Source organism: Saccostrea cucullata, unplaced genomic scaffold, assembly GCF_032062105.1.
Source record: "Saccostrea cucullata isolate Sc308-1 unplaced genomic scaffold, CSIRO_AGI_Scuc_v1 ctg12932, whole genome shotgun sequence".
NCBI lineage: Eukaryota > Metazoa > Mollusca > Bivalvia > Ostreida > Ostreidae > Saccostrea > Saccostrea cuccullata.
The window spans coordinates 1-18,061 of NW_026921180.1; the positions used below are offsets into that span (position 1 = coordinate 1).

Sequence of the window (18,061 nt, forward strand, 5' to 3'; positions counted from 1 at the left end):
TTAACCATTTGTTACTTTTTCCTACTAAAGTTGCCTGCAAATTTTATTGTATAGATATGACGTATACATAACCCCTAACAAGATCACAGCATTCAATTTTCCAGCAGTGGTTGTAGATTTCGCATATATAGTGATAAACATAGGTAATTTTTTCAAAATTAATAATCATTGACGCCATGTTCATTTCCCGTTGTCATGGCAACAATATCACTACAGAAATTTTGATTTTCCTATTTCTGAAGAATGAAGTAATTCCATCATTCAACAAATAAAGTAACCAAAATACCTTATCTTATCACATTCAGAAAACATATTCATAGAAAAATGGCTAAAAATCATTGATTTTCATAAAAATTTATGAACCCGTTGCTAAGGAAATGAATTTCCTTGGATACCAGGCCCTTCATACGTTCCAAAAAAATTTTAATTGTGTTTTAGCATTAGATAGGACAAAATCTTTTATATAACAAAAGATTTTGAAAAAATAAAATTTTGACTTTCCATTCAATGCTCGATGTTTGCTGATTTTGACTCTTAACCTATTCTAGTTCCCAGGGGATCAACGACTTTGTAGACCCAGATTTATGTACAGTGGAGTATATATGCATCTTTTGATGGTGTAGTCAATATGATTGCAAATTTGGGAAGGGGCGCATTGATAGGTAAGATGGATATTAAAAGTGCTTTTCGTTTAGTTCCAATCAATCCAAGGGATTTTGACTTGTTAGGGTTCTCTGTAGATGGATTATATTACATAGATAAATGCCTTCCCATGGGTGTTCCATTAGTTGCAGAATTTGGGAAACATTTGCAACTTTTCTACACTGTCTTACTCAGTTCAAGTCTGTATTGAATACATTAGATTATTTTAGACGATTTCCTTTTTGCTAGTAGGTCTGGTAGTGATGAATGTAAAATTCTAATGTCTACTTTTAGTAACTTAGCTGGGGATTTAGGTGTACCACTAGCCCGTGAGAAAACTTCTGGCCCAACGACAAAAGTAATATTTCTAGGTTTCGAAATTGATACACTAGAGATGACAAGATCCCAGAAGCAAAGTTAGAAATCTTGAAGAGTCTGATTGAAATTGTTTTAGATAGGGAAAAAGTTACACTGCAAGAAATGCAGTCTTTAGTTGGAATGCTCAATTTTTTTCTCAAAGGCAATCAGATCTAGTAGAGCTTTTATTCGAAGAATGTATGATGCATTTAGTGGAGTTTTCGAGCCATATCATCATATAAGATTATCAGTTGGCATTAAAAGTGACCTTAGAATGTGGCTGGTGTTCTTGAACCGTTTCAATGAGGTAGCATATTTTCCTAATACTGTATGAGAAGATTCTAAAGATTCTAGCATTTTACAGTTATTTACAGATAGTACAGGTTCAGGTTGTGGGGGTTACTTTAGTGGAAGTTGGTTTTTTCTCCAATGGCCAAAACACTGGAACAACCAAGAACTTTTGAGAGACATGACTTTTCTTGAGCTCATACCAGTAGTTTTAGCAATAGAGATATGGGAACCTAGGTTGCTACATAAAAAAGTTCAGTTTCATGTTGATAACCTTTCACTAGTTAGTGTCATCAATACCTAATCTTCCTAGTCCAAAAGACTTATGGAATTGGTAAGACATTCGGTTCTTAGACTGATGATCAACAATGTAATATTTAGGGCAAATCACATTGGTAGCTTGGATAACAAAATTGCAGATTCTATTTTTCGCAAACAGTGGTTCCGCTTCAAGACGTTGGCACCAGAGGCAAGCACCAGACCAGACTCTCTTCCAGTAGAATTAGTCAACATAATTTACAGATACAGATAAATAAATTGCTAGATGCTTCAATCTCTTACAACACTAAAATAGCATACGAAATAGGACAAAATTCATTTTATAATTTCCGGAAAGAATGTGGGTACGGAATTTCATGGCCCCCACCTCTTAGGGATGTTGTTCACTTTGTTGCTTATCTGTCACTAAAGAAGTGTTCCTATGCTACTTCCATGTATTATCTATCTTCTATTAGTTTTTCAATGCAAAATCCATAATTGGGTTGATGAAACAAAGAACTTTCTAGTTGTAAAGGTTCTTGAGGGTATGAGAAAAACTGGTAGGTCTGCAGATGCAAGGCTACCTATAACCTTGCAGTTGCTTACTAAAGTTGTTAGGGTTTTACCGAGCATTTGAAGCGATAGTTATGAAACAAAATTGTACAGAGCTGCTTATATACTAGCCTTCTTTGCTTTTCTCAGAAAAGGGGAAGTCACATAGTCTACTAGTAATAGTGTTAATACAATTTTACAAGTGATTGATGTTTAATTTGAAGCAAATTACTCCATGGTTTTTGTACAAATAAGAATGTCAAAATGTGATCAGGACAGAAAGAGGGTTTCTTTAGCCATTGATAAAAGTGAGGGAATCCTGTGTTCGGTTGCAATTTTGATAGATTATCTCGCAGTAAGACCAAAAATTAAAGGGCCATTATTTATCCACTATGGAAAAAATCCCCTTATCAGGTATCAGTTCTCTTCGGTTTTGAAAAAAATCACTTCAGGTTTTGGGGGTTCAGGGACATTATAGGGCCCATTCATTTCGTATCGGGGCAGCCACTGCAGCATTTGAATGGGGTTGTTCACAAGATGTCATGTAATGGAATCAGCTGGGCGTTGGAAGTCTAGGGCATATAAATCATACATAAGATGTCCTATTTGGCAGATGCTGGGGGCAAGTTGTAATTTTGTAAATATAACAAGAATTATTCAAATTATTGCGTAAATTTGTAGAGGTCCCTGCAGTTAAAATCTGGTGTGTGGGCTCCTCTATTATTAAGAATGCAATGATGGCATCAGTATGCAGACCGGGGAACAAATCCTGGATTGGATGCATTGAAAATAAATATCAGAATACGAGGAATCTCCAGACTTTTTGATTATTCACTGTGGGGCAAACGATATAGGGTCAATTGTTCAGTATACTCTTATTGAGAAAATTAAATCCCATCTAAAGATTATTAAGACTCGCTTTCCACATTCGACACTTGCTTGGTCACAGATGCTGCCACGAAATAAATGGAGGTACTCGGGGGAAATAAAGCAATGGAGCGATTCCGTCTTTAGGCCAATAGGGTAGCTGCTTCATTAGATTTAGAGTGGGGGGGGTGTTACATAAAGTACCCTGATTTATTGAAAAACATGTCACAATTTCTGTTGACAGATGGAGTACACCTCAATAACCGAGGAAATAAACTCTTTCTGCATAATATCCAAAAGGGGGGGGGGGTTGGGGTTTAGAATTTTTCCTGTCAAAACAAGGCAATGTATATCCTTAAACAAAACATAGAGAACATTGGTCCGTGGGGGCTTTTTTGTCAGTTGCTTGGGTGCTCCCCCATGTGTGGGATGACTGCGAACTCTCCTTTGGTTGTTCGCTGTCATGTGGCGTTTGCGCACACCAAAGCAACTGAGGCCTACATAAACCCTGTATTGTTGTGAAGTCTTTACCATTGAAATGTGAAGGGGGTTGAAGTGTTGAACCATTTTATATGTAAAATATTTGCTGATATGTTGATATAATTTGTTTTGTGCTTGAATTGTGCATATAACTAATTACACTTAAATAAGTAACCTTAAATAAGTAACCACCCGCGGTTTACCAGGGGTGGTCATTTTTGAACATATGATTTGTTTTTGTTGATGAATGTTGTTTAATTTGTGTGGGTTTGCCCAAAAGTTGTGTGTATTAATTGGTATCCCACAAAATACTATGCCACGACCAATGTTCGCCAAAATAAAGGTTAAAACAAACATCTTGTTGTCATTTCCCTGTATAAATAACTTGCAGTTAAAGATTAAAATCGGTATTGTTTATTTGATTTTACAATGTCAATGTCAAAGCTGATTTCAATATATATAACTCATTCTTCAATACTGGTGAATTTTTAAAATATATTTCTTTTCTCCTTTATTTTCCAATAAATAAAGTGGAAGCAGATAGATTGATATTGATATGATTGGATACTTGTGTAAGGATATAGTATAAATAGTTTTATGGATATGAGTTGAGGAATAAAAAAATATTGATCATTGTTGTATTGCATTTACGGGATTTCAATTGCAGAAAATGTGACATAATTTTCGAATAGGCATAAAGATGTTGTTTTATTTAAAAATAAAACCATTTGGCATGATATATGTGTACATTATCTTAGCATATAAATGAAATAATATATTTATTTTGTCAAACATGCTAAAATTATCCTAATTATTTTTTTCTGAACTTAAAAATTTGTGGTTTATGTTCGTAACGCATGGTGTCCATATGCATTGAACTTTTTAACACCTCTCTACAAACATTAAATAATTTGTCAAGTTCAATTTCTGTGTTTAATTAATGAGTATGTATGATAAATTATTTTTAACAATATGCTTCATGAACATAACTCAGTTCTTTTTGTAATTTTAAAATGATCTCTGATTGTAAAATGTTTGGTGTCTTGACCGTTACGAACATAATAGCTTTCAGTATGATTGCTAAAATAACAGCCAATGAATCATAAGTTTGGCTCAGGAAGTCCGTAGCAGGGGTATAATTATAAATTGAAAACGAAAGTAGAAAGGTTGTGCAGCTGTCTGCAAAAAAACATGGCGATGCTCATTGTGTCCACGTGGAAGACAGAAGTTACGTACATAATAGATTCGGTAAGTATTTTCATATTGTATCAATTTTAGTGAATTTTTAACACATAAATACAGTCATTGTATCTCTATACCATGTAGCCATTAATCAGAAACTGAAATATGTTGCTTATGACCATACAAAATGCATAAATTTGTCCGAGTCGAGTACTTTTGGTTTAACATTTGACTTTTGATTCGCGTCTTTTGTTACGAACATGTGTTTTTGCATTATTTGTATAATCTATTAATGATAAAGTTATATTGTACTATATTTTATTCTATATTTGTTAGTTTTGTTCTGCTCTTATCAAAGGATGAATACTTTTTGAATATTTGTTTTAATATTGCCATATCATTTACGCAATTACGTTCATAACAGAGACACGAAAACTTGAATTAGTGACATAATTTGTACTTTAATTGCCTTCTTTCTGGTTTTATCAAGGATATATAATAAATATAATTAAACAGCATATGTGTTGATTACATCATATTATATTTTGTTTTTTATATATTTTTTTCTTTCAGATTTACAAGAAATGACTGAATTATGTTCGTAACAATGACACAAAGATCCAAGACTCAAAATAGAAGACCCAGGATATTTAGCAATCCATCTGACAATTTACTTGTCTGCATTAATTCTCTTTGAAAACTAGTCTATTATTAAGCTTTGAAATGAAATATTAAAAGTATTAAAGACAAGTGTTCGATTGTCTTGTTATTTTTTTTGTTCGTTTTTAAAGCCTGATTCGGAGTTAGGTGTCCATGTTACTTACATAATTTCTCCTTTTTTGAAACTAGAAATAAAAATTGTGACTTTTTAAATAAATTCCATTTAATAAAAAATTAAACATGATTTCATCATACCTTTTTGATTACATTATTTTCATATTTTAACAACTTGTTAAATTCTAGTAACATGTTACTTGTTTAGTGCTTATGTAAGTAACGGTGTCCATTGGTAATCTTGGATATATTTTCTAATTATAATGGAATAAGGCAGAAATAAGTCATGCAATAAAACATGCAAACTAGTGTTTATATACTTCAAAAAGGATTCACCAGAAAAGAATAGCTTATTGATTTAAAAAACAGTCACTGTGGACACCAAGTTACGTACATAAAATTTCAGACATGCTTGTACATTTGGACACCTATCTCCTCTTTAAGACTTCAGATTATCTTCCCATCAATTTTTTTCAGAAGCAGGAAGGGTACTTACTCAATTAATATACATAAATTATGAAATTGATTATTTTTAAAAAATAACCCTTTGGTCACACATCTGAACTCAGTACTGAAGAATGAGTTATATAATATTGTAAATAGAAAATAACACATAGCCTTTTCCATATCACATCCTGTATCAGCCCGAGACACCAATATCAGCCAGAGGATGGAAGGCCCTATCCATCAAATTTTAACGCATAATCATCATTAAAACAATTATAGTTTAAGATATGTTTCAGGCCGCAGACTGGTGTCACTCTGGCAACTATCTCACACAAAGCAATAAAAAGCCAGAAGTAGAATGCAGCAGAAAGTGCCTTGGAAATAAAAATCAGATTTGCTGGGGAAATTGGAGATTAAGCATCTTTAAAAACTTAGATTATAAGGTTGGTAGAGTTGTAAGGTATGGTGATATGATATATATTCTTAAGACATCATTTCCCTGGATAAATGGTTTGTATTTTATTTTTATGTCTTATATAACAGCCTCCAATGTTCTGCTGATAGACTGACACCCTTCAGACGTCGAGGTCATATTATTGTGTCGTCTTTCTTTTGCCATGCTTCAAAGATTAAAAATAGAGGATTTCTTCCTTCTGGTATTTTTATTTTTCGTAAAGCCCAAGTCACACTGTCACATAATTTCAGAGTTTTTCCGGACAGTTTCTCTCAGGTTCCCGTGAGATTTGTAAAGTCATCATCCAAAACTAGATCGAAAGAGAACGTGTCTACCCATCAACCACAATGAATGGAAAACTATTGCCGATGGACCTTGCTCGCGATGGCTGTCAAACCATATGCATCATATCGATGCGCTTTAATTGATGACAAACATGAAGCAGTTACTATGAAAGTATTATGAAGCATTCCAAGCAACACATTCAATCCCAGCTAATGAAAAAAAGGTGTCACTTTGTACTTTTAGATGGCCCTATCACCTTAAAGATCTGGCTAAAAAAACGATTTTTCGAAGTTCAAATTTTTAAGAGGAAGAGAAAATTGACAACTGCGACCGTTCAGGTGTCATGTCTGGAATTCTGGTTGACAGATTACAGTGTCCTGACTACAAAAGAACCGCTTAATAGTTCTATTGTGCTGACCTGTATCTGCTTAGACATTCAGAAGAACGGAACCTTGAATATCCTAAAGCACAGTGCTTGTCCTTTATCATATCGATGATCATACCCTTATTTCTTACAAGCAAGTTTATGAAAAAAGAATATCAAAAGTCTTGTTTTAAGTCATAATTTCGTAAGTTCTCTAGTCAAAACAATGACCTTGTCAGAAAATTCAATCTATCATTAAGTCAAAAACTCACTGACATTTTTTATACTTTACTGTAAGACCATTATTTACACATCCAATTATTATATTATTACATTATATTTCCGATATTTCCCGATGAAATCAAGGAGCACATGGCGGGTGTGACCGGTCGGTGGGGCTGCTCACTCCACCTTGGCACCAGATCCCACCTCTGATATTTTAGAGGTCCGTGTTTTCTTTGCTCCTGGTTTGTATGTTTGAATGGACTTTTGAGATTGAAAACTGTTCATTATCTCCATATCTTTCATCCGTTACATCATTTCTAGATTCTTGAGAGATTACCAAATTTTGGTTTAGGCAAATGATACTTAGTAGTGGTAACCGCCTTCCGTTTGCCAGTTAAATCTAAACCAGTATATATCAGGACCCTTACTATTACACTTAATTACAGGAAGAGTGTCTTGGCAACGTAACTTAATCTGAATAAATCACAAAAATATTGAGAGAAAATACATTGTTAATGATTTTTGTAAAAGTGAATAAACTAAATTGTAAATATAGATTAGATCTAGAAATATTGAATAAATATTCATAGCTTTTAACACATCCGCATGTATTTCTCATATATAACAGTTATCTGAAAATAAGTCAACTTTTCTAAGGATTTAAAAAATAAAAAAAGAACCATTTGTAATTTTAAATAAGAAATGAAATAGTAACATGTGATCAATGATTCCTCTTTATATCGGTATTTTTGAAAAAAAAAAATTATTGCTGGCGTCCATGTACAAAGAACCTTGAATGCGATTACATTTATTCCCAATGTCTTTTACTTGCTTAGACGTAAGACGTCTTAAAAAATCTTGATCATTCGTGGCATTCTCGTACAAGAGCCGTGGGGCGTTGTAGCATTAACTTGATTGGCCGTAACCGTAGCTTAACAATCACTAAGAGACCGTAGCATTATACGGTATCACTACAGGATACCGTGGTTGTCTGTAAGAGTGTCCGTGGCGTGAATGGCATGATCCTTAATAAAACCGTGTCCAAACCTTGTTGAACCGTTCAATAATCTTGAAACAACCGTTTCGTTTGTTTTTCGCGCCAAAAAATCGCATTAGCATTACGATTTCATACGGTTTATAAAATCGGGGTTAACCGTTGCAATCCGTGTCCATTACCGTGACGGTGTGACCTAGGCTTATGCCCCAGTCACACATTCACGGATCAACTCCACGGTTCTACTACGGAATATTTTCCACGGTTGACACCGGAAAATCTAATTATCGTTAATTGATACGGAGTTAGTACGGATGCACTACGGAATTAATACGGATTGTTACGTACTTACAAGAATAAGGTAGAAAAAAGATAAATTTAGTGCCTGTTTGAAATGGGTTGCTTCGGTAAAATACGGTTTTAATACGGAAACAATACGAGTTAATACGGAGTGACAAGTGCCAAGTCAACTGCGCTACGGATAAATACAGTTTGTTACGGTGTAGGTAAGGATTAATACGGATAAAATCGGTCTTTTACGGACGCCACGATTCACCACGCGACTTCTCGGACAATCACGATTATTACACAGTCCGTGGAATCCGTACACCAGTTCAGTTCTTTTCCAAACTCCATCGAATAAAGATGCCACCCAAAAAAGATCTTGTAAACGAGTAATTGCAAAAAGTAAAAAGCAGGCGGTGGATGAAACTTGTATAACGCAAGCAAGCGAGGATGCTCCGGAAAACAACAAATCTTCTGATACTGGAGTAGCCAGTAAAAAGACCCGGCTTCAGCCCCTTTACCTAACTAGCATTCAACAAGATGATGTAGTGTCATGGTTCCAAGAGCATGAATATTTGTATGATAAGGGCAATGCTGATTACAAACTTACCGAGAAGAAAAATGCCCTATGGAAAGAAAAGGCAGAAGAGCTTGGCGTTTGTGATGGTGAGATACAATGTCTTTGGAATATATTATCTACATTTCAATTACCAAATTTGGAACATAACATTAATATTAGGAGTCATTATTTTAGAAATTGAATATTGCCATACTTAATTTATTTTTCTATAAAAATATACAGTTTTAGCTACTAAGGAGATATTTGAATGAGTGTTAGATTAATAATATAAAGTCTTTTTTTTCTTATACCCACAGGACCAAGGTTAAAATCTTGGATGGACAGCATACGCACGCAGTATGGTAAGCTGACAAAACGGCCTTCAGGATCAGGGGGTCGTTTGTCAGACAGAGACAAGTGGATTTTGGAAAAATTATCATTTCTGTCAAAACATATCTACAGAATACCTAATCGAGGTGGAGTAGACGTAAGTTCCATAAATTTTTTTCTTTTCTTATATTCAGAGGATTTTAACTTGTTTTCATGAAGGTTGCCACATGCACTTTTTCATGTGATCATGTTTTAAAAAGGTTTTGTGCGGTTTTAATACTTGCCTGAATGTTGTTGTTATTTTGTTTTAATGTCTATTTAATAACAGAAACTGTTTCTGTTTTAGCTGATCGCCAAAATTCGTGACAAACATCCTGAACGAATACTTGCTTCACAAGAAAATGACGATGATGAAGAGCATGAAGATGATAGGGTTGACTCTATATCGCCTTCCTCGTCCTCAGGAACGTGTAAAGAGCCGGATATGACAAAAAATAAGAAGAGTGCAAATAAAGAAAATACTAGTGTTTTCCTTCAGCGTTTGGAAGAACGTATTCAACAGTCAACTGAATTGAAAGAAAAAATTCTGGAACAAATTGCCGAGCCAGCCGACCCTAAAGTAGCTGAACGGCGTCAGTGGACACAGTGGTTTGGAACGGCAATATCAGAGATTGATGACTCACTGTGGACTGATTTTCAGGCAGAATCTCTTCAGTTGGTAAATTCTTTTAAAGCTCGTTCAAAACGCGTACAGCAGGCTAACAATTTACAGCAATATCAGCATTCAGATTTCGACACAGCGAGACGTCTGCAGACCTTAAACTACTCATCATGCCCTGGAGGATATTTACCAATATGGCAACAACAGTACCAACCCCCGCCTCCTTCTGCTATGCTTCCCATTCCAACAACAAATATGAGCAGGTCGTATTCCGCAACATTGTCAGCCTCAAGTACATCATCTTCCACCGGTCCCGGTTCTAATGCTACACACACGACCGGCCCCTCATTCGAATCTGCGACAGCTACACGTGCAAGTTCAAATACTGGTGGTCAGACGGAGTCTTTTAGGAATTTGATTCATTTCCCTAGCCTTTCCACCATGGATTCGTCTTGTAGTAGTGATATTGAAATTTAAACTGTTCTCTGTTTTGGTTTTTGTTTTTAAGTTAGAAATTATATAGGTACAGTAAAGTACAAATGGAAATAGCTCTTGTAAATCATTGTGTCATTCTTTATATTTTTATACCTTCTAGGAAGAATATTGCATTAATAGTTTTATGTCTATAGTGAGGACTTTTATAGCCATATAACATTGTAGTTTAAAGTCAGTCTTTGCAATAGATAGACGTGGCTTTAGTTGTGTCGTGTTTTTTTCTTAAATTTAATAAAATCATTTTGACTTTGTTACTGTTCATTGTAAAACATGCTAACAATGCCAACGCTGTTACCCTTTTATACCCCCGTTTAACACCTGGATCTGTCTTGTCCGTATCTTTCACCCGCAACTCCCCCTAAACCACTCGATGAATTTTCATGAAACTTTCAAACAACTTTTCTTATATAAAGTAGATGTGCCTTTATGATTGATGAAGCGAAGGGATTTTTTTATTAGATGCGGCTAAAAGTTTTTTTTCTCGTTTATTTTTGGCTTCTTGTTTTTAGGTCACCTGAGTAAACTCAGGTGACCTATTGCTATCCGTTTTCGTCCGTCGTCGTGCGTCGTGCGTCGTGCGTTGTGCGTTAACATTTGAACATTTTCAGCTTCTTCTCTGACGATGAACCAATTTCAACCAGATTTGGCATAAAGCATCTATGGGTGAAGGGGAACAAAAATTGTGAATTTCATGATCCCTGCCCCCCTGGGGCCTGAGGGGTGGGGCCAAAACCACTAAAATTAATGCAATCTTTAAAAATCTTCTTCTTTACTCCTGGACATCGAGCAGTCAAACTGTTTGCATGATTGTAATCAGCAATGAGTCCTCTACCAAAATTGTGAAATTCATGGCCCTGGGGTCAGGGGTTCTAGTGCTAGGGCGGGGCTAAATAATTAGGTAGTGAAAATGCATTATTTCTTTGAAAAAATCTTCTTCTCTGCTCCTAGGTATTAAATAAACTCAACTAAGTGCATAGTTATGATGAGCAAGAGTGTCTCTACCAAAATTGTGAATTTTATGGCCCCAGGGTCAGGGGTTCTGGTGTTAGGGCGGGGCTCTATTGATTATATAGTGAAAATACATGAATTCTTTGAAAATCTTCTTCTCTGCCCCTGGGTATCAAATAAACTAACTAAGTACATAGTTATGATAAGCAAGAGTGCCTCTACCAAAATTGTGAATTTTATGGCCCCAGGGTCAGGGGTTCTGGTGTTAGGGCGTGGCTCTATTGATTATATAGTGAAAATACATGAATTCTTTGAAAATCTTCTTCTCTGCCCCTGGGTATCAAATAAACTAACTAAGTACATAGTTATGATAAGCAAGAGTGCCTCTACCAAAATTGTGAATTTTATGGCCCCAGGGTCAGGGGTTCTGGTGTTAGGGCGGGGCTCTATAGATTATATAGTGAAAATACGTGAATTCTCTGAAATCTTCTTCTCTGCTCCTGGGTATTTAATAAACTAACTAAGTACATAGTTATGATGAGCAAGAATGCCTCTTCCATAATTGTGTATTTTTTGGCCCCAGGGTCAGGGGTTCTGGTGTTAGGGCGGGGCTCTATAGATTATATAGTGAAAATACATGAATTCTCTGAAAATCTTCTTCTCTGATCCTGGGTATTTAATAAACTAACTAAGTGCATAGTTATGATGAGCAAGAATGTTTCTTCCATAATTGTGTATTTTTTGGCCCCATGGTCGGGGTTCTGGTGTTAGGGCGGGGATCTATTGATTATATAGTGAAAATACATGAATTCTTTGAAAATCTTCAATTCTCCTCCTGGGTATTAAATAAACTTACTAAGTGCATAGTTATGATGAGCAAGAGTGCCTCTACCATAATAATGAATTATATGGCCCCAGGGTCAGGGGTTAGGGTGGGACTGTATTGATTATATAGTGAAAATATATGAATTCTTTGAAAATCTTCTCCTTTGCTCCTAGGAAATAAATAAACTAACTAAGTACATAGTTATGATGAGCAAGAATGCCTCTTCCATAATTGTGAATTTTATAGCCCCAGGGTCAGGGGTTCTGGTGTTATGGTGGGGCTCTATTGATTATATAGTGAAAATACATTAAATCTTTAAAAATTTTCTTCTCTGCTCCAGGGTATTAAGCAGATGAACTACAAATAAAGTTATGATGCATATAGTTATGATAGACAAGTGCCCATATCTTACAGAATTGTGAATTTCAAGGCCCCAGGGTCAGGGGTACCATAGAGGGGGGGGGCTGTACTTATATACTGAAAATGAATGAATGGTTTGAAATCTGCTCCTTGGTATTAATCAAATAACAAGGCCAAAGGGTCAGGGGTTCATGTATGGTAGGGGCACTACTGATTATTGCTGAATATTACTGATTAGTTGAAATGCATTTTTTTCCCTTACCCTGCGTATGGGTATTAAGTAAACAAACTAAGCAACTGCTAAGTGTATTGTTATGATGATCAATGGTGCCTCTTTCAAAATTGTGAATGCCATAACATCTGGCTTAAAACATGAATCAAGTTTAATCACTGGAAAGTTGTTGCATAATGCTCAGGTGACCTATAAGGCCCATGGGCCTCTTGTTTTTTTATTGTTTGTTAATATGTCTTTTAGTTTAGGTATTTGCCTGTTTCCGCAAAATTTTTCAGTAAATTACTCCAAATTGTATGAGGCTGTATACACAAATTCATGATGTAATAATCAAAAATAAGAAACCTGGGTCGTTCTGGTAAAATTGTCTGTACATGTTAACATGTAAACGATTTGAGATTCGGCATATGAGTAAATAGATTGGTCTTGGTTTTGTAGTTTCCTATACACTTCATGTTCTTATTTACTTTCAACTATCAATTCTTAGCTAGAGCGTCATTGATGTGTCTAAAATATTTTTAATCCGGTACATTGTTGTAAGAACGAAAGAGTAAAAGGGGCATTCAAATCTTTAAGTCCATTTTTAATTTGTTTTAATAACTTCAACTTTGAGAATGCAAAGCGTGCTATTGACAAATATTTACTATAATTTCTACACTCAAATTACAGATATAATAAGCAAGCAATGACCAAATTATGTTTTAATGATAAGAAAGTTGTAATAATCCATTGATTATTTCTGACTTTTTAACAATACTTTAGAACAGTCATTATATCATCTTGTCCTGCCATGGAACAGACCCGACTGGGGAATTAAGGTAATGTTTTATATAAAGCCTCTGCTGTTTAGCATCAAATGTGTCCATATTTCCACCCCTGGTAATCTGTAAATCATCCATGTTAACACCATCTCTCCATGCCCCAGGAATTACCTGGTGTCTTTCGTCTTCCTGGTCAAGTAAAAGGTTCTGGTCCCCAGGGTATCTCATTCTCATGATGTTATGAAGGCACACCCAGGCTGAAACTATGACGTGCACAGTTTCGGGCTCCTGATTCATGACTGATAGTAAACATCTGAATCGATTTGCAAGAATACCAAAAGCATTTTCAACAACTCTTCTACTTCTAGATAACCGATAGTTGAAAATCCTCTCGTCATAAGAAAGACCTCGTCTAGAGAAAGGTTTCATAAGCCAGGTCCTCATACCAAAAGCATCGTCTGCGATAATATAGTAGCCAATGGGTTTATCATCACTGGGAAAAGGGGTCGCTGTTGGCAGTCCCATTAATCCTCTTTCAATCGCTTGTTTAAGATCACTCTGGTTCCAAATCTGGGCGTCCGAAAATCCACCTTGAGCGCCAATATTAACCCATCGGAACTTGTAGTCAGCGTCAACTAGAGCCATCAGTACAATAGAGTGGTAACCTTTATAGTTATAATACAACAATCCTCCATTTTTTTGACACCTAATGGGTACATGTTTTCCGTCGAGAGCACCTAGTGTGTGCGGGAACTGCCACTTAGCCTCAAACTGTTCTGCTATAGCTTTCCACTGTTCAGGTTCCGTGGGTGTCAAGAGAACGTCTTCTGAATAAACAGACACTATGGCCTCGCATACCTCTCTTACTATACCACAGATTGTATTGTGGGCAACTCTGAAACCATACATCAGTGTGTGGTAGCTGTCCCCCGTAGCTAGGTACCTCAGAGTAATTGCTAGTCTCAAACCAGGGTCAATAGATTTTCTGTACCAAGTGTTGCGCTTGTTAATCTTTGGAGTAACCATGTGTAACAGTTCTTGAAACATAAGAGGGTCCACTCGTACAAAATTCCTATATGCAGATGGATCTTCTGCATACATCTCGGACATTAAGGCTTCATACTGGCCATGGATAGGTCTTCGGAGAAGCCAATCTCTCGTCCACCATCTCCGCTGCCTTCGATCACGTCTCTGTTCTTGGATGGCCTGAATCATTGCCCTGGCATTTTGTGAAATGTCAATGTCTAGTTCTAGCATTTCCAAAGCAAGCATCAGTTGTTGATTATTCATGTTTGATAAAAATTTTGCTACTGATGGTCAGACACACAGTTTTTATAGGGTTTATAAATGTCAGCTGAATGACTGACATTAAAATGATAAGCATGGCATGCATGGCAACGCTTTATCCTAGAATTTTGCCTTGTGCCTTCGTACTCCGTACAGTGTCGCTATAAAACGTATAAAAACGTAATAAATCTTAAGATTCCTTAGTTATTCGTAATAAAACGTAATTGGCCCGTGTCGCAACGTAAAAAGATCTTAGCAAACTCTTCTTATCCGTAGTAAATACGTACTAGAACCGTATAATCACGTAGCTCTCCGTATCAAATCGAAACAATCCTTGAAAAATTGATACATACGAATTACTACGGATTTATACGGAATTAAAACGGACTTCTACGTTCTAAAACGGTTTAGTAAGTTTCACGACGATCATGCTACGGTGGTTTCATCCGTAGTGGAATTTTGAACATGTTCAAAAATTGTCGCAGATATACAAGTATCACTACGTTTAAATACGATAACAGACGGAAAAGCCACGGTCAAAGACATATCGCCACGAATGATACCGGATCGCTTCCGTAGCTAATCCGGCATTTAATCCGTGAATGTGTGACTGGGGCATTAAGAATCATTAAGTAATGAGTAAGCATTAAGTAATTATTAAGTAAATCGTCTCTCCAAACATTTATCAGCATGGATCAATCACTCAAAACTAAGTATGTACAATTTTTGGAATAAAAAATTAAAGCTTTTCTGGCAATATTATCCACCCCCACCCCCTTCACACATAGACGCTGCATCTATTACAATTAAAGCGTGTTTGAAAACGTGGCCGATCGTGAGTAATTGCAAGTAGTAAACGTAGCGAAGTCTTCACAAGTGCTGTGTGGTAACGAATGTGTGTGAATGGGGGTAAATGCACAATCATAGGTTTGTCAAACACTAATAGATGATTGGTGCTATGTTACAGGCACTTGCTTTGGTAATACTTTTTAAAGTATATATTAGCATAGTAATTGGTTAAGAAATTTTGCAGAATCAATTTAGTGCTTGTGGCTTTCTTGCTAAAATAAATCTTTTTTGACAAAAAATTATACTAAAGGGAAAAGAAACGCATGATAGTATGATATTCGAAATTTTTATGACCGCATGACAGAAAAATTACGAAAATTTGTCAGATGAGAATGTTAGTTACTATGCACCAAAATTAGTGTTCAAAATTACTGAACCGTAAAATGTATGGCGTCACTTAGGGAAACCGCTAATAAACCCAAAACAAGTGCAAATTGATGACGACGACTTTGTCAACAAATCTTGTTGTGCCATTTGATGCACCTTAGGTATAAAAAATGTTTTTCAGTATTTACATACGATATGAATTTCATTTCTTGCAATTTTGTTACACTTTATGGAAGATCATTGGGTGTGGTTTTCGTTTTACCTAAATGAGAAAAAAAGGAACATCGGGTTTCATGCAAAGAAAAATCAAGGCTGTGACAGATGTGCGGGTGAGATATTGAAGATAATGATAGTTTTCGATTTTCACTTTTGGGGATATCGTCATATGAGTTTCAATAACTCATAAATTATAAAACAAAATCAAATAAGATTTTCTTGAAAGATGATTTTAAAACTACTGAAAAAATAAGAAAGAAAAATAAATCTAATTCACCTCAAAATGTTTTTGTTATCAGGCCACACCAATAAAATGTTTGTTTTCGTCGGACCCTCGTGACACTCTCCGCCTAAAAAATCGCCTACAAAAAATAATTATATTATTATTTAACCGCTTGCCCGCTCGTACGTTTTTTTATCTTACGTCTGACGAACACGAAATTAAATTGATGTAGCCTTATTTTCTTCATATGATACAAAATAGGAACAATTTATCAATAAATCCATAGAATAATCTTATCCGCAAAATGAAGCCATTAATTTCGTTCAACTTGTGTCAGTACATGTACATACTGATCATGTAATCTATCTAATTCTTTTTCACCTTCTGGATTATTAAAGTTTCTAATTGAACCGTAATATATCAACCGATGAAAAAGGTAGCAAGTACTGTATGGTTGACGAGGTAATATTGAGAATTAATCTATGTTATTTTATTTGTTACATTTGTAATTAGCCAACCTTTAAAAAAATCTCGTTAGGGTCTTCACTGATGTAAACTTCATAAACAATTTGCCGATTAAAAAATAGCTATAAGTAGTAATAACATACCAGAAAAGAAGAAGGGAATCGTTAAGTTAATTTCAATAGTTGTGTAAAACATTGTACATCGTCTTATACTTGCATTTAAGTGACTTATTAACATACCATTTTTGCCATTTTACTACTCTGCTTCTGTCCCTAAGCTTTTGCATAAAAACACAAAATCTCTTGCGCTGGCTTCAGTTTGACATTTGAATATATCGACGATGTTTTAATCAATTTAATAAATAATTAAGATTCGATAAATCGTGAATAATGATTAAATTTGTGAATAAGTATTGATTTGAATCAAATGAAATAAAGAAAAAGAAAGAAAATGCAAGTTTGAAAGAAAAATCTAGTTGCACGAGTACGCATTTTTACACTGCACCAATTTATGCAGAATAAACTTGAAATAAAAAGCAGTAAAACCCGTATACACACATTGAAATTATTATCATTTGAATGGAACAAAACAACCAGCGTCTTTGATTTGCAGGTCTTATGCAGTTGATGCATGTCGAGAAAACGCGTCGAACGCTGTAAACAGGTAAACGTACCCATACCTGGAAATAAGATCACTGCATCGGTTCGAAGATGTGCACAAGTCAAGTGATATACACCCTGAATTCCATTTATTGGAAAATGCATCACAAAAAGGAAATAAACTCCATAAAAACTCAAAAGTAAACACACTGTCACTACTCCGTACACTCTAGCACATCAAAACACTTAGTCCGTGCTGATCAGATTTTGGTCAGGGAAAATATCACAAGTGGAAAGAGAAGTTATTTGGTATTTGCACGGCTGAAAGGGGGGGGGGTAACTAAAGTATAATTATAACTCCTTTATCATGGATAAAAAATTGTCTATCTATAGTTCTAATAAAGATTCTATATACTAGTAGTCTGCGGTTGTTTTGCATCGCAAAATTCTTTTGCCAATTATAACTGAT

The 18,061-nt window shown here is 35.4% G+C and overlaps 1 protein-coding gene, 1 long non-coding RNA gene and 1 pseudogene across 2 annotated transcripts; 2 read left to right on the forward strand and 1 right to left on the reverse strand.

Moving 5' to 3' along the window:
- The first annotated feature begins 1,726 nt into the window (after positions 1-1,726).
- On the forward strand, positions 1,727-3,124 carry LOC134259363 (uncharacterized; annotated as a pseudogene).
- Positions 3,125-4,564: 1,440 nt separating this feature from the next.
- Positions 4,565-5,376, forward strand: LOC134259364 (uncharacterized). Its single transcript, XR_009990337.1, has 2 exons — positions 4,565-4,692; positions 5,200-5,376. It is a non-coding gene; the product is annotated as an uncharacterized LOC134259364 (long non-coding RNA).
- An 8,259-nt stretch (positions 5,377-13,635) lies between these two features.
- LOC134259365 (putative nuclease HARBI1) lies at positions 13,636-14,916 on the reverse strand. Its single transcript, XM_062741953.1, has one exon. It carries the CDS (start codon positions 14,914-14,916, stop codon positions 13,636-13,638), a length of 1,281 nt encoding a protein of 426 aa, XP_062597937.1.
- Positions 14,917-18,061: the final 3,145 nt, after the last annotated feature.

Bases quoted from the DNA above. Each gene is read 5' to 3' on its own strand.
- LOC134259365 (XM_062741953.1), bottom strand. From the start codon at position 14,916: ATGAATAATCAACAACTGATGCTTGCTTTGGAAATGCTAGAACTAGAC.